Source organism: Suricata suricatta, chromosome 2 (genome assembly GCF_006229205.1).
Source record: "Suricata suricatta isolate VVHF042 chromosome 2, meerkat_22Aug2017_6uvM2_HiC, whole genome shotgun sequence".
Lineage (NCBI taxonomy): Eukaryota > Metazoa > Chordata > Mammalia > Carnivora > Herpestidae > Suricata > Suricata suricatta.
In genome coordinates, this window is record NC_043701.1 from 58,699,592 (window position 1) to 58,721,725 (window position 22,134).

Here is a 22,134-nt window from a genome sequence, read left to right on the forward strand (position 1 = left end):
AGTGGCGAGCGTGGCATGGAGACTGGAGGAGCGAAATTAAAGTGAAAACCCTACAATGAGACATCTGTAAGAATAATTTAGAGATGCCTCATGTAATATTTTCAGTTCCGATTTTATTAAAAATTTTGATTTCCTGTAAAAACGTTTCTTCAGGTAATTAGAATGTACAGTTCAGGATGGCCCTGCAGAAGAGCAACGTACAGAAAACAGCTTGAGGCTATAGTTTGACACATTTGTTGATATTTCCTTTTTAAGGTTCTAGCTTTTGAGGTCTTTAGAGATCGCTCCTTATCCACCAGGGACTAGGAAGAGGGAGCGATAGTTGTGTCTGGCATAAACTTTTATTTTTAGGTTTTCAAGGTGACTTCTCAGAAGTTGAATGCCATAGCTGGATTTATGGACTGCACTGCTTGACACATGAGCATGAAAAGCTTATTCTAAATTCTGTTTTGTTTCCATGTTGGGGGGAAAAAAAGGCAAGAAAAAGCACATCTCTTAAAAGTGCCATTGGAGAGAGCTTTCAAACTTGTGAACCTGTGAATTTCTTTTAGTGTAACCTCTTGTGTAGCCAAAATTCTAATACATGAGCAAGGAGGTTTCTAGTTTAGAAATAAGTCCAACCAAGCAGGTCTTACCTGGATGTTTTTTTTTTAATTGCTCTCAGCTTTCTCTGTCAGCAGATAAATTTTAGCTTCCTGTGACCTTTACCTTTGAACTCTGAAATAACACTTCGTAACAGTTGGTTCTACTGCTTTGACAAATTACTAAATCTTCACGATGCTGTTTGCAGCCAAGCTCATTTTTAGAAATGAAACAGTCAGCTGTTTGGCGTTGCGGCGGGTACAATGAAGGGACCTGGCCGCAGGGACAAGTTGCTTTGTAAGCTAGAAAATGTCAGTTGGCAAACAAAGAAAGGGTCTGTGTGCGGGGAATGAGGAGAAGCGCTTCCCTGTTCAGGGCTGAAGGCTCCTGGCAGGTTTTACCTGAAGGACAGAGATGGTAGCATCAGCTAGCTTCTGGAAGTTTCCGACAGTGATCTGCAAATTGGGATGGCATTTTTTTTTTTTCCAGAGTGCATCCGGACTCCTTTCTGGAAGGGGATTCAGTAGAGCAGCTTCTTGTTCTCATGTAGATCCTTTTAGAATCCTGACAGCCCAGTGAAACGCTACATGTGAACTAGAGAGGTAATTCCTTCTGTGTTTGCTGTCTTCTGCTCAGGCTGGAGCAGAGGTTCTTGGGGCCAAAAGGGCTTGTACCGTCAGGTACCCTGCTTGGCCTGCTGTCTGGTAGATCTCTGGGATGATACTTCTGCAGGTGGTCAGATGGCTATACATGCAAATGTCACATCCTGCTGGTTGCAGGTTGAACCATTATACGTAGATACCTTCACTTTTCAAGTACGAGGTTATAAATTGTGGTTCCATTACTAGAAATCCATCTCCTGCCCTAAACATACCAAAAGTGATTAAAAACTACCCATTCATAGGAAGTACAGCCCAAGTATAACTTTCACAAACAGTATTAAGGTATGTTACACAAAGTTGTGTATTGTAAAATATATATTTTGGTGGGTTTTTCTTCATGTTCTGAGCTGGCTGAAGCTAAAAATAGAAATTTAGTTCTTAAAAGGGAAATCAATTCATTGTCAAAAAGAGGCATTCTTCATTGCTTTAAAAAAGCAAGTTCATTTGTCTCAAATACTAATTGCTTTTTTGATGTCAACATGGAGGATTCCCAAAGTCTGTGAGATGGATCCATGGCAACTTTAATTTCTTCAGCAATTTCTCTTGTTTCATGTCCCTCAAAAGCCTGTTGAGAATAGAAACCTTTTTTCTTGAATGAGTTCAGCTGACTTTTCCCACTGTAATATTTCCAGATTGTTTGCAGCTTTCCCCTGAATTTGGATGCAAAGCTTGCCATCTACTTGGAGCAATCAAACCATCCTTTCAGCTCCTTGCTGAAAATATCTTCCTTTGCATGTTGAGAGCACTGTGATTTTTCTCAAGTATTTTGAACAGTTAATGACTCTAAGAATAATTTCCTACTTCAGATGGCTCGTTTTCTTGTGGGGTTTAATACCAGTTAACTGTTGTTAACTGAGAGGTGTTGTTAACACTGAAGGGTGTTGACTGTCTCTCTCCTTCTGGGTATAGTTGTACAAACACTGTCAGTAACTTTAGGAGGGTTTTTTTGGTTGGTTTTTTTTTTTGTTTTTTTTTTAAGATCAGGCTGTTAAAGCAAGGGGTCATAACTTCAACTACTGTAGTAGTTTCACAGGACCGTTTGACTTGAATCTGCTTGAGCACAACTTTGTCACAGTCCATGTTAGAAACTGTTGAATACACAGTCCTGGATTTTAGGAATGGCAGGGCATTTCCAAAAGTAGATGGGTGGAATCCTGTTGGTCGAAAGCAGCTAGACCATTAGACAATGAATCAGAATGCTGATTTTGTAGGAAAAGGAGTATTCCGAGCCTTTTGGGTGGGAAGAATGTGTATATGTTTATGTATGTATCCCCGTGGGATAGTTTTGCACTCCTATGCCTTTGTATTTTCTCCCCCTGTTGCTTGTTTCCTTTCAGTTTTCTAATTCAGTTTCAGCCTCTATTCCTCTTTGACATTTATAACAGTGAAAATTGGAACAAAATGTCTAACAGTAGTGACTGAGCTGTGTCAGTGCCCTGCAAGCAGAGACCACCAGGTATACGACCATGGGTTGTGAGGAAGAGGATGTCAGAAAGAAGGAATTCTAGGGCTGGGGCTGGCGAGAGGGCATCTCTGGGCTTTGCTCTAGATTGGATGCTTTCAGGAAGCATGAGTCATTCTCGCCTTGGGTATGTTAAATCTTATCTAGGAGGAGGAAAGAATCAAGGCTAAAAATGTAATTGGTAAAGAAGCAGCAGTATCTCATTTTAGCTAGGATAGGGACATGTTTGGTCATTGACATGGTTGGGAAATGTTCCTACTTTGTCTGCGTTCAGACATGGCTATGGAGTCATCCTGATTTTGTCCTGATCCTTTGCGATCACGAGTCCTGGTCTGATGTTGGTGTTCTGTAAGATTGTTCCTGCTCGTCCAGAGAGCACGGGGCCCAGCTATGAGTGCACGGCCAGCTCCTGGATGTCAGCTTTTCTCTCTGTTGTGAAAATAAAATGCCCAGGGTTTGCTAGATTACTTCTTTTGAGGTACTTTACAAAAATATGTTGTAGTCTGATTTTTTTTTAATGTAATAGGAAGGCTCTATGAAATTATGAGCAATATTAGTAGTATTAACATTAACAATGTCTGGGCAGGATTATGAGTGTTCTTTTTGGCCTTCATTGGCATTTTCTTCTTCTTCCTTTTTTTTTTTTTTTTTTTTAAAGAAAATATGCTTTACTTTTATAATAAGAAAAAGCTATAGGTGTGCCTGGGTGGCCTAGTTGGTTAAGCATCTGACTTTAGTTCAGATCACAATCTTACTGTTTGTGAGTTTGAGCCCCGTGTAAGTCTGTCATCTCAGCGCCTGGAACCTTCTTCAGATTCTGTGTCTCCCTCTCTCTCTAACCCTCCTCTGCTCATGTTCCGTCTCTCTGTGTGTGTGTGTGTGTCTCTCTCTCTCTCAAAAATAAACATTAAAAAATTTAAAAGAAAAATAATAAAAGAATGCATATCTCAACTATTTTGGATCTCTTTTTAACTTAATATTGTAGGTCATATGAAAGTCCCTACGATACTGAAGTCTAGTCTGAGGTCAAGCACTCTGTAATGGTTATATAATATTCCATCCCATCTACACATTTAATTTTTTAACCATCCTCATATTCTTGGACCATTAGGTTGTATCCTGTTTCTGGTTAGCATAAATCATGCTGTAATGAAGTGAGAAGTCTTTGGGCATGAACTTGGGCTATGCTTTTGAATTTTTACTTAGAGCTGCTTTCCAGAATGGGGATTACTGAGTCAGAGGTCATGATGAGTTTTTAGGCTTTCGATGCATATCACCACGGAAAGGTGCATTCCAGAAAACATACCATTCACTCAGGCTGTGGGTGTGTGACACTACCTGTTCACCACACTGTCTTTACCCGTTTGATATAAAAGAAAGATAGTTCATTGTTCTCTTTTGTGATGTCTTTGTATTATTAGCAATTCTGAACATTTTTGTTTACTGGCCACTTATACATCTTCCTTTATGATTTGTCTGACTGTATTCTTTGCTTGGGGCAACTTTTAATATTACCATAGAAGCCAGGACAATGAAGACTGCCCATTTGATATTTATTGTCAGTTTGAGCACAAATTATTGCTGCTTACTGAATAGCCTACAGCCCTTTCTCCAATTTTGGCTAACTCTGGAATAATTATGCTTGTTCCAGGGAGGCATTATGTAGGAGTCCTAATGATACTGTAGAGTAGGCTCTGAAGTCCGTAAAAAGAGGACACATAGAGGCTCCTCCACAGATGTGAGTCTGCCCTCAAACCTTCAGCTCTGCCACGGGCATGGAAGCTGTCAGGGACAGACCAATGTGCTCTCTTAAAGCCAAGTTCATTTGACTTGGTTTCTTCTGCTGATGGTGTTCCTGGTTTTTATTCCCCCACTCCCACCCCCTGTTTGCTTTACTTTGAATCGAGTGAAGTACTTGTCCAAATTCATGAACCTGTGTGTGGGGGTGACTTTTTCTGTTCCTCAAGATTTGGAGGTTTCTATTTTTTTTTTTTTTTTTCATATCTGCACTGTGCGAAGCTCTCCCTCCAGTCGTCTGTGATTGAGATGATGCACAGGTAAAATCTGAGGCCATTGTGTGTTGCACAGACCATTAATTCAAGTTTAATGACCCAGTGGATGACTTTTGTGTTTCCCCTGCTGCTCACGGGTCCAACCTTGAACCCAGCCCTGGGAAATGTATCCTTAAGCAGCTGCAAACTGAAATACAGACCCAAGGCGTTTGGCAAGAACCACCAGCTTGAAGTCTGGGGGACCCATAATGGAAAATTTAAGCAGTAACATTATTTAAAAATTCTTTGTTTGCTTTTAAAATCATATGTACAGCTGTGCGCTTGCATAGGCAAAAATCGCAGATTGTGGAGTAGGAGCTGACCTCACGTACTGGCCACAGTTGATTGCTAAACCCATATAGATGAGGAGGTGGATACGTAGATCTGTATCCGTCTGTCATCACCAGTTTTTTAACATAAAGGAACTGCTCCTAAGTGGCGCCTCTGGTGTTTACCTTCTTTTGTTCTCATTGAACCTGTAGCTTGGAGGTCTTGGTCACTAAATGGACCGGTACTTTATATCGATATGGCGTTTCTCAAATTTCAGAACATTGTTCTGTCTGCGTACTTTTCACAGGTTTGGTTGAACTCACGGGGCTTGCCTAGAACCTGTGTTGCATCGGCATGGAATTTGCTCAGACGTTTCTTGCAAGCAGGTGGTCCATCAAGCAAGCTCTGGAAATCTGTGTCCTGAGACTTTCTGTGGTAGCAGTTTGGGGCCCATATTTATTCTCTTTTAAACATGTTAAATTACGTCTAGGGGAAGGAGATTGAGGGATTATAACTCGTCCAGAAAATAACCACTGAATTTCAGTAATACTGTATTTGGGAAATTCTCCTTTTCTTCCCTCCATGCTTTATATTCTTTCTTGATGGTGTTTGGGAAAGCCATGTGTTTTAAACTTTGGTCCGGAGCCAAAGCTGGAAGGACGGAAGACAAAGGCGCGTCTGCTCCTCTCTTCTTGGTCTCTCCTTCCTCCATCCAGATCTAAGACGCCTCTGTTGTCAGCAGCCATACAGCACCCCAGGTCTTCTCTGTGCTCACTAATTTTTTCTCACTTGCTTTCTTGAATTAAAAAATTTTTTTTGTAATGTTTATTTCTGAGAGAGAGAGAGAGAGAGAGAGAGACAGCATATGAGCTGGGGAGGGGCAGAAAGAGAGGGAGACACAGAATCCAAAGCAGGCTCCAGGCTCTGAGCTGTTAGCACAGAGCCCGATGCAGGGCTCGAACTCATGAACTGTGAGATCATGACCTGAGCCGAAGTCGATTGCTTAACCACTGAGTCACCCAGACACCTGCTTTCTTGAATTTCCTTCCTAATCTTTTCCAGCTTTGGATTTTTAAATCCCCCTGTGACAAGTCCTGCCCGTCATTATGCCCTTTGTCTGTTTTTTACTGAGACGGCCTTATTTGGCATGTCCTCAACGTGCTGAGTTTTCCTTTTGTTTCTTTCTCAATTTTATTATCTCGAGCCCCAGCATCTTCTGTCATCAGGCATTTTATCTTCATGTGGTCTGTTGTCTCCAAGTGCCTCAGCCTTTCCTGCAGGAATGCACCTGCCATGTAGGGCTTGCCCATGGGCTTCCCTAACTGCCTGCTCTTCCCTACACTGTGGTCTGCCTCTGAGCAAGCAGTGCGGCTGGCGTTTGGAAGAGTCGAGTGATTTATATACTTGAAAGATCACAAGATGATTAAAAAGGGGCCAACCCTACTCCCTCTCTTCCATCAGAGAAGAGTGGGCGATGGGTAATGACGGGTGTTATGTTGCCAGAACAGGTGGCGTTATTACAGCCTGATAGGCATCCCGCCCTGTGTGGGGGAGATTCTGGGATGTGCGTCCTTACCTCTCCGTAGTGTAGCAAAGTACCAGATAGATTTATCAGCACAAAACATAGGAGAATAAAGTATACTGCTGAGGATGTGAGGGCTCCTATTGAAATATAAGTACCAAGAGTGCTGACTGCCAGAATGTGGATTTATGGGAAATAAAACCCTAAAATACTTTCTCCAACAAAAAATAGACCTCTTGGAAACAGTTTTTCCTCTCTACGTACTTAGCTCCCATTGAGCTCAAATTGCTCTCAGTGTTGTGATAATGACAATTCAATATTATGGGATGCGGAAGATGAACCAAATAAATTAACCAGCTGCTTTTAAAGGTAGTTCACTCGATGACTTACCCTCTAAAATGCTTTGTAGAACATTCATGCTCAGTAGGTCTCTAGGCAGTTTTATGACTAGAAGAAAGAAATGGATTTTATTAAATGTCAGTGAAATACAGGCGGATAGTTTTGCTGTAGTTAAATTAGTGTGGAATGTTTGTAAGAAAAGCAGCTTATCTTTTCCTAAATCACCGAAGAAGAATTTTCCGTGGCATTTCTGCCAGGCAGTGTGGTTCTGCTTGAAATTCCCATAGAAATTCCCATAGATTTGGATTATAAAAGCAAATGGAGAGTGGATTGTTTGGTCCTTTTCCCTCCTGTATGAAACCGTGTGCCCTACAGGATCCAAATCAAATCCCCGTGTACTGCCTAGTTGTGCTGGGAGAGTTTCAAAGGACATGGGAATGCTTTGTTAATGGCTAGCTGACGTTTAAGGTTTTGTGCTATGTATGGATTGGAAACGAGGACTCGTGAGTAAGGAAGAAAGTAGGGCGGAGAGAAGGACGGCAGAAATAAGTGCTTCAAGGACCAGGGGTGGTAACTCAGAGGAGAGAAGCAGCCAGGGCTAGACAACCAGGAGAAGAGGGCACGGCGGTGATGGGGAGAGCCCTAGCAGGGCACAGCCACATTTCAGATCGTCACCGTCTGGGCGCACTAAGAAGCCAGGCAGCATCCCTCAGGTAAAGGAATTGCAGTCACCTGAACTGAAGAGTAAGACTGACCTTAAAAGTACTTCCCAGTGGTGCCTGGGTGGCCCAATCGATTGAGCATGTGACTCTTGATTTCGGCTCAGATCATGACACCAGGGTCATGGGATCGAGCCCTGCCCCAGGCTCTGCATTGCACGTGGAGCCTGCTCGGGATATTCTCTCTCTCTCTCTCTCTCTCTCTCTCTCTCTCTCTCTCAAATTCTGTCTTCTGGCATCGAGGAAAGGGAACAGGACCAACCTTTCAGTCACAGGGCACGGAGTCAGGATAACCGAGCCCTTTCTCAAGGGATGTAATTGTGCCATCGGGGCTGTATAAATTGTGTGTCAGTCACAGGGTTCTTTCCTTTAGGTTTTCGAGATTAGGGTGCCAGTGTGCCCAGAATAGCTCAGGGACATCACTAACGATGGGCTGAGTGACTGGTGGGTTTGGGGGTGACGGAGCCCCTCCTGCAGCAAACACGTTGTGCATGGAGACCACCAAGGCAAGCAGACTTGCAGGGCCCTGGAAGCCTGCCGGTGTCTAACACGTACTGTGGCCTGTGCGTGTAGCAAAGTACATGTGGCCTCTCTCCTACTGCATTTTCGATGTACCAGGGAGATGAAAACTGAACATGCGAGTCCCAGTGAGCAAGATACAGCGTGGTGTTCATTGTCCCGTGATAGAAACAGCCTGACCCTAAAATGTATACAGGACCAAGAAATGAGGGGAACTCACGAAAGAATCCTGAAGGGGCCCCTGGGTGTCTTAGTTGGTTAAGCTTCCGACTCTCAGTTTTGGCTCAGTTCACAGTCTCATGGTTTCATGAGTTCAAGCTCCACATCAGGCTCTGCGCTGCTTGGGAGCCTGTGTGTGTGTGTGTCTGTCTGTCTGTCTGTCTGTCTATCTGTCTCTCCCCGCCCCCCTACTTTCTCTCCCTCTCTCCCCGTTCCCTACTCACGCAGTCTCTGGATCTTTCAAAATAAATAAATAAACTTTAAGGAAAAAAAAAAAGAATCCTAAATGATGATCTTCCCTAACATATATTTAAGGCTGTTTGTTTACAGTAATTTATCTTTATCCACAAAATAGAAAATGATTGAAACTGAGCTATTTGAGAAACATTAGAAAATAACACGAATCCTGTCTAAAACTGTAATGTAAAGGAGTTAAAATGTGTTTCCTTTACAGAAGGTAGTATCTTAGCCTCCCCCACCCCTGTCTTTTTTTTTTTTTTTTTTGAAACCCTCATCAGTTCACACAGACGTGTGAAAATGTCATAAAGAAGCAGCTCCTTTGATCCCAGGTCAGAGCAGGGTACACAAGGTTTATCGTAACAGAACTCTGGAAACTCGGACGCAACCAGGAGACTGACTGGATGCAGAATCCTCCCCTCTCTCCTTTCCTTCCTGCCCTCTGCTGGAGGTTTGCCTAGAGCTCTGAGTCCGAGACAAAGGCAGGCCAGCCCGCAGGCCTCCACGTCCTGCCTGAAGCCAGAACACACCCGCCGCAGCAGAAGGGCCTAGCCCGAGCTGGAACTTGGTGGGAATCGCAACAAGACCTCGTCACCAATTTCCTCAAGTTAATGCTTCATTTAAAGAGTAGGTACAGTTTACGTGAATTAATTCTAATACATACTCAGTGGGACTCCAGCATTCTTTCCTTCTCTGAGCTTCAGTGAATTGTTGAGACTGTTTTGTTTCAAGCCTTACTTTCCATTATCCTGATTACAGAAACAGGACAATGGATTTTTATCCCCATATCTATTAACATAAAAGTAATTCACATGTTCTATGCAGCATAATAAAAATAATATAAATCTATCACTATTTCTAGAATTAATTAGGATTCCTTTTTAATGTATCCTTCAGATTTTTATATATGGTAACACATTTGTTTTTACTTGAGTCATCATATTTAATATTGTTTTGTCATCTGCTTTTTTATTTAATGGGCCCTGAACATCCATTTACATTAATAAACGTACATCTATAAAATCATTTAAAACTGGACACGTACTTATTGGTGATCTAGCTCTACCACATTTTATTCCAGCATTTCCCAGTGGTTAGTGCATTTCTAGCTGTTAGGAATAAGTTGACACGTTTCTTCATACACTTGTCTGATCACTTTTTAGCAGAAATTTCTAGCCATGGACTTCCTGGGGTCATTTTTAAGGTTCCCAGTGCTAAGGGATCCTCCCGAAAGGAGCCGAGATTACCACGCGGGAGTTTGAGGGCGCCCTGCTCCCAGCGTGTGTGCGCGCCCCCTCTACCCCCCCCCCCCCCCCAGGGTCTGACCTCCCATTCTGATTCATCTCTGTCCTTTGCTATCCTGTTTTGAATGCGAATTTTATAAAAACACCCATTCTCCCGCCCATAAGTTGCTCAATGGCAAAAAAAAGATCCTATTATTCTCATATATCTTCAAATGAGTTGATAGCATTTTGGAAGTTTTAGAAATCATTCCTTTGGAAGTTTCTTTGTGCTTCCATGAAAATCGCGGATTAACTAGTAAGACTTACTCTCTTCAGTGAGGACTCTGAGTCGTCTTATCCAGGAGCATAATGTCTCTTTACATTTAGGTAGCTTCCTCCATTATATCTGCTGGTAAAGAATTTCTGCTTTCATCATTGACCTAGTGCATGCACATCTGTTTTCGCTCATGACTGACTGTTAGAGCTGTGGACTTTCCCTTTCTTACAGCTTTGACCACATTCCCTCAAGTTCAGATTCGCAGTGCAGTAGTAGTATTCTCATTTGCACAGTGCCCTGGTCGCTGTTTGATTTCCTCCCTTACTCAGGGGTATTGACCACTTATTTTTTTATTGCAACTTCGTTTTGTCCTTTTTATCCTCTCATGTTCATTTGCTCGGTTTTGGGTTGTCACCCAAGAACAAGAAGAATTACTCTTCAAGTCCTGGTCTGTTTGATGGGAGGTCTCGTGTGTGGAGTCAGGAGTGGGAGATTTCTCTTATTCCCTAGACAAGTTCCCTTGCTTTCCTGTAATACTGAATGTTTCCATGTTGCTGAGGTTCTTCTTGTTTGTAGTTACTGGGAGAAGTCTATATCCAGTATTCGCGGCTCAGGTTGCTATGAACGTGTCATAGATTTTGCGAGAATTGGCCCAAATCTGGACATGGCGGGAGCTAGAACCCGGTTGTCTGTCGGGGAAATGGCTGTCAGTGGACACAGCAGGGCGGTGTGCGCTGCTAGCCTGCTTCTCTTCACTGAGGCAGTTTGAAGTTTGTGCAGGCGATGCCTGTCGTAGGGCCCTGCTGCCAAGGGTGGGCACGCTCCCTGTGCCAGCATACCTGTCGTCTTCTGAGCTGTGGCTGCCGTGTTCCACTGCCGATGTCAACCAAAACCTGTGTGTCCTTGCGTGAAATTTTCCCCGTGACCCCCCCTTCCCCCACCCCCACTACACTGAGGCTGCTGGTATCTACCCTACCCACTGCTTCCCAGGTGGGCTTTTCTTGAAATGAGTTAAATCTGGCTCACAGGGGTCTTATATCTGTCATATTTTATAGAAATGTTAGTTTAAAATTTGGAGCATATTTAATGTCCTAGCACAGGTGCAGATTCCCCTCCCCCTTTCACTGCATGGGTCACTTCTGGGTGGGATTGGAGGGAGAGCATTCCAGCGCCGTCTGCACCCCACTTCCCTCCTTACCATTCAGCCAGCTGTTCCTCCCCAGGCCAGCCTGCTGCCTAAAATCCCCTCCGTCTGAGTCAGGCCACAGACCGAAGATAAGTATTGTGATCCTCTCAATTTCTCATGTTTAATATAATCATTTGTAGCTACCTGTGTTTAGTGGACCGTGTAGCAGGAGCTACATTGTCAGTCTTTCTCCTTTCTCAGATTTCAGACCTACCCTGTTGCAAAATCCTGAACACATTCAGTGGCCTCCTCGGCTCTGTTTTTTTACATCATGGAAGAGGCACAATCACCGAGGGCAGACCTCAGAATCTTTAACTGGGAGCAGGGAGGCATGGCGGTGGGGACTGCCTGCTTAGATCATGGACTGGGAGAGGACCAGATGGGTTAGAAGATCTTTGAGAGCGGAGAGGAAGATATCCTTCCCCTTTTAAGGGGAAGATTGGGCCCCACATGGCCAGTAAAAGCCCTGCCTCCGGTCTCCACTATGGACCATGTGAGGCCACCTTTCTTTTGCGTGGTAATAGAGAACTTTAGACATTTATGTCACCTTTAAACTGACCATTCTTGGCGTGTTAAGATGGACACTTTTTTAAGATTTTGGGGTGTGTGTATGTGTGCCCCTTCTGAATATAGGAGCCTGACTATTGAGAAAGGTATGTAAGAAATATAAATGAAAGGTGAATTTATTCTCTTTCTCCTGTTGCCTATTTTTCCCCCTTCTCTAGGGTTGGGAAGGAACACAGAATACACTAAGGTAAACAAAAAGTTACTCAAAAGATAGGAATTTTTAAACTGCTGTGATGGCATCTGTCAACAGCATTGCTTTTAAAAGGTAAACCTCTATTTCAGGACCACATATCTGAAGTTATATATTGTAAATCACATATTATATAAATTTTATATTAAGTTGTGTTGTGTAAATGTCTTGCCTTAAGGGATTTAAATTGGATAGATCAAGAAAAATGTATGTATCCTTAATCGTGAATTACCAGAACTACATCTTCACCAAACTTAGAGGTTTTAACCAGTTATATTTGGTGATAAAATTTATTCAGCAGACTTTTTTTTAAAAGATTTTATTTTTAATCAGTCTCTGTACCCATTATGGGGCTCAAACGTAGAGCCACGAGATTGAGTCTCGTATTCCTCTGACTGAGCCAGCCAGGCGCTCGCCTCCACCACCTAGCAGATTTTTTTTATTATCATTATAGGTTCTTTCCCTTAAAATAAAGACCCTGGATTACTATGACCTTTTTAAAGAAGTTTAATCCTAAAGCAAGTTTGTCTTATTTTATAATGTGAATTGCTGTTCAAACATCATTGTAAAATTCTTTTTCTTGGGTTAAATGAAAAACAGGCTGCTTCTGGCAATTGCAGTTTAAGCCATGACTAATATCTTACTTCCAAGGAAAAAATTATGAGGTTTTGATTTCCCAAGTTACAAAGTAAATTAATTTCTGGGCAATATTTGCAGAACTTTCTGTGACACAAATCTTAACCAACTAATGTATTCTTCTCCATGAATTTTGGTATTTTGGTGCCATCTAGTGGCATTACTTCATAGTAACTTCAACATTCAGTGGAGAGGCAAAACAAACAAAAAGCCAGTAAAGAAATTTTATCTATGCTTCTCAGTTTTTTTCTTTTTCTTTTTCTTAAATGTTTGTCTCTTTTAAAGAGAGAGAATAGGAGACAGAGCATGAGCAGAGGAGGGGCTAAGAGAGAGGGAGACACCGAATCGGAAGCAGGCTCTAGGCTCCAAGCCCTCAGCACAGAGCCCGATACGGGGCTCAAAACCACCAACAGTGAGATCATGACCTGAGCCGAAGCCGGACGCGTAACTGACTGAACCTCCCAGGTGCCCCAGTATGCTTCTCAGTTTCTGAAAATCTGTTTTTTGTTTGTCCGTAGTTGCTGCTGTTTGAACGCTCTTGGATGAGCAGATGGAAGTCTTGCGTTCTGCACGAAGGGGAAGGGAACATAAGGAGTGTGAAGTGGAGAGGCCATCTGATCGCTTGGGCCAATAATATGGTAAAAGTGCACCTTCATCTTCTGGATTCTTCTTCAAAGCCAGAAGAGTAGCCACACTGGGAGGGCTGTGACCAAGATAAAAGATGCCACTGGCTGCCATGGTCTTTTCTAAGACCTGCAAATGGCAACAGCTGTCCTACCCGGAAGGTTAAAGAGATTAGATTGCTCTTGGCTTTCAAAATAGAGTAATTCTCAATATATTCTGGACTTTACTTTGGAATAAGAAACCCGAGGCATGGAAACTAGCCAAGAAAATGAAAAGGCATCTTAATAATTGAAGGGCTGTGTTGGGAATGCCGTGTTGAAAACACCATTTGCCTATTAGCCCAGGGCAAGTAACAGTTGCTATGAAACAAATACAGGATGCCGCTGATTTCTTTTTCTCCCAGTATAATCACAGGCAGAAATCAGGCCTGCCTTTTAAAAAGTAGATTGTAAGTTTTGGTGTCACACCCTATTTAAAGTTTACTCAATATCAGGGCGAATAGAAAGTTTAAGAATTAGCTTTCGATATCTGGCCTATCTTTGGAATTTCAGGGTTTGACTTAATAAGTCGGTTCTATTCCATTTTGAATGGTTGAATTCTCCCAGAACATACTTTGCTATTCAGGACTTTTCTGACTTTTCTCCCGAGTCATAGTAAAGGTAAACAAACCTGCAGTGGAGGGGCAGAGAGAGAGGGGAGAGAGAATCCTAAGTAGGCTCTGTGATGTCGGCACAGAACCAGATATGGGGCTCGATCTCACCAACTGTGAGCTCACAACCTGAGCCAACAGTAAGAGTCAGATGCTTAACTGACTGAAATACCCAGGCGCCTCTTGGTGTAGTTAGTTAGCCGCCTGTTTGATGTTTCCATTTGAGTGCTTTAAATGTCAGGTGCCCGTTTCCTTACACATTGTAGTTTTTCAGACTCAAAGCTTCTCTAAAACACAACCTCCATTTTTGTAGCAGAACAATACAATTAGAAACGTTACTTGTTTGTCATCCTGGAAATGCAGCGCTTGATACCTATACGTCTCACGCTTGTGTTGTATTTGAGCCACTGAAGCCTTCTGCTAATAAAATCTCTCTTTTTTTGTTGTTGTGGGCTCTCACGGCGTGTGTGGCCCGGGAGCGTGGTTCCCAAGGGTGCTCAGGAAACACTTGTCAGTATTTTGCAGTGCTAGTTATGGGTGGCAGTGGCTGTTATCAAATTTTCCTTTCCTTTTCTTCTTCCAAGTGGAGGATGCCTAATGCTGTTGTATTTTCCAGGGTGTGAAGATTTTTGACGTCACCTCGAAGCAGAGAATCACCAATGTGCCCCGGGATGATATAAGTCTTCGCCCGGATATGTATCCCTGTAGCCTCTGCTGGAAGGACAACGTGACGCTGATTATTGGCTGGGGGACTTCAGTCAAGGTGGTTTTGGTTGCCTTTCTTTTTTAGAAAAAAATTTTTAACGTTTATTTATCAATAGAGACAGAGAAAGAGCATGATCGTGGGAGGGGCAGAGAGAAGGGGAGACACAGAATCCGAAACCGGCTCTAGGCCCCCAGCTATCAGTACAGAGCCCAGCAGGGGGCTCGAACTCAAAACTGTGAGATCGTGACCTGAACCGAAGTCAGACACTCAACTGACTGAGCCACCCAGGCACCTTTGCCTTTCTAATAAGTCCATGTTGTTACAGATCCATGGAGGGTGGTCCAAAGGAACAGGAGTTCTTTATTTAAAAAGAAAAAAAGGTTTTCTTTTTAATGTTTATTTATATTTGAAAGAGAGACAGACCATGAGTGGGGGAGAGGCAGAGAGAGAAGGAGACGGAGAATCTGAAGCAGGCCCCAGGCTTCAAGCCATCAGCACAGAGCCCGACGTGGGGCTTGAACCCGTGAACAGTGAGATCATGACCTGAACCAAAGTTGGACACTTAACCACTGAGCCACCCAGGTGCCCAAAGGAATAGGAGTTCTTGAATGGCTTCCCAGAACCAAAATATTTTCTCCTGCTCGTTCTTGTCCTGTGAGAATTCATTTAATGATCAATTCTTTTCATATACATAAATTCGGAGATACAGTCTGTCTTTCCCACACCCTGTAAAACATGGGGAGTATTTCCTTGTTCATAATGGCACTCTATTTATGACCTTTAAATTTCTCACCGCCCAGTGGCCTTAGCTCTTTATGGAACATGTGCATCTGGGTGCAAGAGACGCCGCCACTGTACAGAAGCAGGTCCGGAGCTCATTCATACATTTTACATACCAGTGTTTGTCTTGTGTTAGATATTTCAGAACCCAAAGTCGCTGGCTTCCCTTTAAAAATGTATAGCTTAACCTAAACAAAATAAACTAAAAATTAAACGAGGTGAAAATAGTATGAGGACGTATCCCAGCAACAGTCTGGTGGCAGAGCTCAGGCTTTAGAATCGGACAGACGTGGGATGGGTTCCGCCTTCTCCACGCACTTCCTGTGTGAGCTTGAGTCTTACTTTGACTGTGTGCCGATTGTGCTCCTGTCTTGAGGATGGTGGGGGTTAAATGAGGTAATGCGTACAAGGAGCTTAGCATAGCATCTGCCATACATAAGTGCTTCCTAAGCCTCAGTGTCATTATTGTGTCAGAAAATTCTAGACAGGTCATGAAAGAGTCGTAGTTACTCAAAATGTACCCTTCTCTGGGGTGTCTGGGTAGCTTAGTTGGTTGAACTTCCAACTCTTGATTTTGGCTCAGGTCACGATCTCACGGTTTGTGAGATCAAGCCCTGCGTTGGGCTCCGCACTGAGCTGAGCATGGAGCCTGCTCGGGGTCCCCTCCCCTGCTCGCACATGCATGTACATGTCCTCTTACTCTCTCAAAAACAAATAGAGAATGTACTCGTCTCGGGAAAAGGAAGGCATGAAAGTTGTTAACTGCGTGCTTCTCATTACAAAGCCAACCACTGTGAACTGTCCTCCCGGCCTACGTCGTCATGATTCAGGTCCTCCTCCCTTTCTTAGTTGTTCCCACGTGTGAAGCGAACATAGCCTGATTCACATCTAGAGAGCAGGGAAGTTGTGTGCAGTCGTCTAGGATAAAAGGAGTGAAAGGTTTTCTCTAGTCTTCCCACGTAGTATGGTTACTCATCCAATAAGCTCTGGTCTTGATATATTTTAAATTCCTGAAATGGACCAAGTGGCTTTTTGTTGTTGTTTAAAGTTATGATTTTCTTTTGGTGAGAGACCAGGAAAATTAGCGTGTAGGGACACTTAAGAAGTTTACCAGTTGCTACCAGAAATGCTTTCTTCCTTAAGCTGAATAATGGCCCACAAAGATAGCATGTACTAACCCTGCACCCCATAAATGTTTCTCTGTATGGCATGAAGTGGGATTAATTAAGGATCTTTCAATGGGAAGGTTATCTGTATTATCTGGGTTGACCCTAAATACAGTCACAGGTATTTGTTTTAAAAAATTTTTTTTGTTTGTTTATTTTTGAGAGAGAGAGAGAGAGTGTGTGTGTGTGTATGTGTGTGAGTGCACAAGTTGGGGTGGGGGCAGAGGGGGGGGGGAGACAGAATGTGAAACAGGCTCCAGGCCCTGAGCTGTCAGCACAGAGCCCAATGCAGGGCTCATACCCATGAACCATGAGATCGTGACCTGAGCTGAAGTTGGACAAATAACTGAGTTACCCAGGTGCCCGAGTCACAGGTTTTCTTAAAAAAAAAAAAAAAAAAAAAAAAGTCATGACCTGAGCCAAAGTCAGACGCTTAACCAACTGAGCCACCCAGGCACCCCAATCACAGGTATTCTTAAAAATGGAGTGCCAACACAGAAAGGGAAGGCAATGTCAGCAGGGAGGCAGGCCTGGAGTGACGCGCACAGCCACCAGGAGCTGGAGGAGGTGTGTTGCAGATGGATTCTCCTCTGGACCCTCTTCAGGGGTGCAGCCCTGCAGACACCTTGATTTTGGCCCAGTGAAACTTTTTTTTGTGTGTGTGGGTTTTTGTTGTTGTTGTTGTTTTTGTTTTTTTGTTTTTTGAGAGACAGAGACAGTGCGAGCAGGGGAGGGTCAGAGAGAGAGAGGGAGACACAGAATCCGAAAACAGGCTCAAGGCACTGAGCTAGCTGTCAACATAGAGACTGATGCAGGGCTCAAACCCACAAACCATGAGATCATGACCTGAACCAAAGTCAGATGCTCAACCGACAGAGGCACCGAGGTGCCCCTGAAACTGGTCTTTTAGACTTCTGGCCTTTAGATGTTTGAAAGGATGCATTTCTGTTATTTTAAACCATCAAGTTTGTCTGTTAGAGCTGCCATAGGAAACAAGTACACTTTTAACTGTGCCCAAATGACCATGCAACGTCATTTTTCACAAGTTCATTTTTCAAGTGTTTCTTCTTATTGGGGATTCCTCCTAGTAACATTTTGGACACTTCTTTTCATTCGAGAGTCCCACTGTGTTCTGCTGAGGGAAGACAGGATAGGACATCTTTCCTCCCAGAGAGCAGTCTCGTTGGGGAGAGACAGCCACCCAGCGGGGTAGGGTGTGCAGTGGTCCTACTGTTTCATTCATTCATTCACCCAGCGGATACTTACCGAGTTCTTGCGATGTGCCAGGCAGTGTTCTAGTGCTGCAGACACGTAAACAGATGAATTCTCTCCTGGGGAAGATGAATGAGCAAGTGAACATAGCTTGTGGATGGCGGTAAAATACTGGAGGGAGTAGTTACAGGGAAATGGGGAGAGGAGGGTGTGGGTGTGTTCCATTTAATATAGAGTGATCCACGGAAGACCTGTCTCGTACTGAATATGTCCTTTGGCAGAGATCTGGAAGGAGGAGGCCATGCAGCCTTGGTGGGTGGTCAACTGGGGCAAAATTCGTGAGGCAGGAGTGCGATTGGCGTGTCCTTGTGGACATAAAGCCATCATTGGCAGAGTGGATGGAGCAGGTGCGGGAGAGAGGGACAGAAGCTGGGAGGGAGGGAGAGGGGTGCCTTGTGAAGGGGTGGAGTATGGAGGGCCCCACAGGCCTTTGTGCAGTGTTTGGCTTTTAATTTGAGCAAGTGGAAAGCTAGCAGAGGGGGTTGGAGCCATAGGGTTAAATGATCAGACTTTGGATTTGGAAAGGCTCACTCTGCCATTCAGAGTCAGACAGCAAAGGGGGCAGTGAAAAGGATCAATGGGGAGGAGGCAACCCAGGAGCCTTAGTAGAAGTCACGGTGTCCTGGGTCAGCCTAGTGGAGCCAGTGGGGAGCAGCTGGGTTCTGGATGTGTATTGAGCGTAGATCCTATGCGGGATATTAGAAAAAGACAAGAGGTCAACAGTGACCCATTTAAGCTGAGAAACTGGGAAATCTCTCTTTTACTGACATTGGAAGGGCTGCCAGCAGAACGCATTTAGAGGGCAAGTTGGGAGTAGATTGTGTGTGTGTCCACATGAGATGCCTGTCGGACACAGAAGTGGAGGAGACAGTTGGATGATGTAATTAGTGTTCATGGGGGAGAACATATCTGTGGGCGTAGAGGCTCGTGAAGTTATTGATCTGCTCCTCTGCGGGACACGAGCTTAGCACGCTCTCCCCACCCATGCGAGGCAGCTGCGGGGCTGGAGCTGAGGCCACACCACGGGGCGGGAGGTCAGAGCCCGGCCTCCGGCACTGCCCTGCAGCCTGGTCTTCAGAGTGGCTGTAGTGTGCGTGACCAGAGAAACAGGCGGCCTTGGCGTGAGTTCGCTTCTTCTGAGAAGCTTTCCTCCAGCCAGTAGATGCCCCTGCTCTGTACTTGTGTCTGTGCCCTTCACACTGAGTAAAATCCCTTATTTGTTTGTCTTCCCCAATGGCATCATGATTTTCCTAAGAAAAGATTTTTCTCTTTTCTTCTGTTTCTCAAAAGTCTTTTTTTTTTTAATTCTTAAAAAACATTTTTTTCTTTATTTTGATCAGGGGAAGGGCAGAGAGAGAGGGACAGAGAGAGAATCCCAAGCAGGTTTTGCACTTATAGCGCGGAGTCCAGTGCAGGGCTCGATCCCAGAAACTGTGACCTCGTGACCTGCACTAAGGTCAACCAGTCACTTAACTGGCGCCCCTCTCAAAACTCTTGTGTTTGTCTTTTTTTTTAAGTTTGTTTTAAACTTAGAGAAAGCTTGAGTGGGGTAGAGGCAGAGAGAGGAAGAGAGTATTCCAAGCAGGCTCTGCTCTGTTAGCACAGAGCCCAGTGTGGGGCTCTAACTGCTGAATCGTGAGATCAAGAATTGGACGCTTAACTGAGTCACCCACGTGCCCTCTCAAAACTCTTAACTGAGGACTGCTGCCCACTAGTTGCTCAAAGTGCTGGGTAATATTGTTTGTGGGTTACTTTTTGTGATTCCATGTCAAACCATTTGAGACACTACTTACGTACTTTTATCAGCGCATTAAACATGAGTGCGATGTCCATTTGGCCCTGTCGGGCATGCCTGCTAGACGGTTGGGTAGTTTCCCTTGTAAGTGTGGACAGAAGAATGGCCAACATGAGAAGAAAATTAGGGAAGACTGGGGAAGTGGCCAGGACTTTGTCTGAGATGGACAGGCAACAAAAAGCAATCAAGGGAGAATATTTCCAGTCCCTTCCAAGCAAATGCTTCTCCCTCCATAGCATTGGGTTTGAGTCCTGCCTTGGAGTGAGGACTGGCACGTGGCCGCTGCTTTGCTGCACAGCAGCTTGGAGACGTGTACTGAACAGATACTACCAAACCTTCTGTGACTTCGCGTGCCTGTGATCTGTCAATTCTGCTTCCAGGAATTTATCCTGTGGAAGCAAAAACCCGAGAGTTTTACATCCAAGTATGTGGATGGTGCTGTTACTTGCCTTCGGGTGACATAGAAGCAAAAATCAGCTATCTAAAAGGGGATTGAATAAGAAAATCACACTTGTATGGTGAAATACTATTGACATTAAAGAACTGTATTGTGGAAGAATATTTAAGTAATAAATCAGCTTGTTTGGTTAATAAAAATAGTTTCCAAAAAAAAGGGATTGTTAATGTATTCACTTTGTACTGGGACAATGAATAATATTTGTTTTTTTGCCCTTGGGTTTTTCTCTATTTTAGGATTTTCAATTTTGTAGCTTAACTTAGGGTTATAGTATTTGTTGTGTTTTTTTTTTTTTTATAGCTATCTGAAAAAAAAGGAAAAAACCTAACCCCTGACAAAAGTTGTGTATAATCAGTATTTATATAACTTTGGGTTGTCTTACCTCGATGGCAGAACTTATATAAATTTTTGTTGTCTTACTACAAAATAGAATATACTCACTTCAGAAACTACAGCAAAGGGATTCCTGGGTGGGTCAGTCAGTTAGGCATCCAGCTCTTTGATTTTGGCTCAGGTCATGATCTCATGGCTCATGGGTTTGAGCCCCATGTCGGGCTTTGCGCTGTTATCTTGAGATTCTCTCTCTCCCTTTCTCACTCTCTGCCCCTCACCCCAGTGGTTTTCACTTTGTCTCTCGTGCTCGCTCTCTCTCAAAAAAAAAAAAAATCTGCTACACACACACATATATCCAAACTGTATACATAGAATTTATTTTTTAATGGTTTAAGTTGATATTTTGAGAGAAAGTGTGAGTGGGTGAGGGACAGAGAGATAGGATGAAAGAATCCCAAGCAGGCTCCGCTCTGTCAGCTCGGAGCCCAACATGGGGCTTGAACCCATGAACTGTGAGATCATGACCTGAAGTGAAATCAAGAGTCAGATGCTTAACTGACTGAACCACCAAAGCACCCCTACATATAATTGAAAATAGAGGTTGGCAGACTTTTCCTGTAGAGGATAGCAAATCCTTTAGACTTTGTGAGCTGCATACTGTTTCTGCTGAATATTTTTCTCCTCATGTCTTCCTTCCTTCCTTTCTAGCCTTGCAAAATATAAGAACTATTCTTAACTTACAGATCATAAAGACAAGTCAAAGACAGGCTGTAGTTTGCCAACACTGATTTAAAGTACATAATACGTTGATTTTAAAACTTTAGGGGAAAAAAAACACTTGAGAGAAGAAGAGTGTGATGCCACTTACGCAAAGTATGATTTAGCAACAGTGAAATAAATAGCTAATATGTCATCAGAAACACAAGCCCTAATGTGAATGTTGCCCACATAGCCATTGGGCAGAGCTTTATTTGGACGATGAGAGAAGTAGTCCTTGGGGCGCCTGGGTGGTTCAGTCGGGTGACCAGCTGACTTTGGCTCAGGGCATGATCCCATGGCCTGTGAGTTCAAGCCCCGCGTTGGGCTCTGTGCTGACAGTTCAGAGCCTGGAGCCTGCTTCGGGTTCTGTGTCTCCCTCTCTCCCCCTCTCCTGCTCACGTTCTGTCTCTCTCTCTCTCAAAAATATTTTTAAACAAAAATTTAAAAAAGTAGTAGTCCCTAAGTAGAGTTGCTGAGAGTGGGTCATTGGAAACATTTTAAAACGGTGTTACAGTCTCCCTTCTTTCTTTGCCCTTGAATAAGACTTTACTGAAGAATAATGTTGGAGAACCTAAGGAATGGTTGCTATACGTCATTGAAATTAATTTCTCTGAGCAGAGTCGCTGAGTAGATTGTGCGCACTCCATCTCCGTGCTACATGGCTAATTTAACAAATGTATCCTACAGTGAATGAAATGTTATGAGGAGTTTTCCATCAAATGAATAAAAGAACCTGTGAATTTCTTTTCTAGATCTGCTCAGTGAAGGAGCGGCATGCCGGTGAAATGAGGGACTTGCCAAGTCGCTATGTTGAAATAGGTAAGCCTTCCGTGGGTACAACACGTCAAAAGAGAGTCCATTTTAGGAGAAACCTAAAATCGTGTTCGTCCTTGGGGCTCATCCCTTGGTACCTTAGTGAAGTAGGTCAAGAA

The 22,134-nt window shown here is 43.6% G+C and overlaps 1 protein-coding gene across 1 annotated transcript in view; it reads left to right on the top strand.

The window, feature by feature from the left end:
* The window catches only part of VPS41 (VPS41 subunit of HOPS complex), a 168,745-nt gene that overhangs the window by 85,693 nt on the left and 60,918 nt on the right, over nt 1-22,134 (top strand). Inside the window, exons 8-10 of the mRNA XM_029926759.1 lie at nt 13,180-13,299; nt 14,551-14,697; nt 21,955-22,021. Coding sequence (XP_029782619.1) covers nt 13,180-13,299; nt 14,551-14,697; nt 21,955-22,021 — 334 coding nt within the window. The remainder of the gene's footprint in view (nt 1-13,179; nt 13,300-14,550; nt 14,698-21,954; nt 22,022-22,134) is intronic.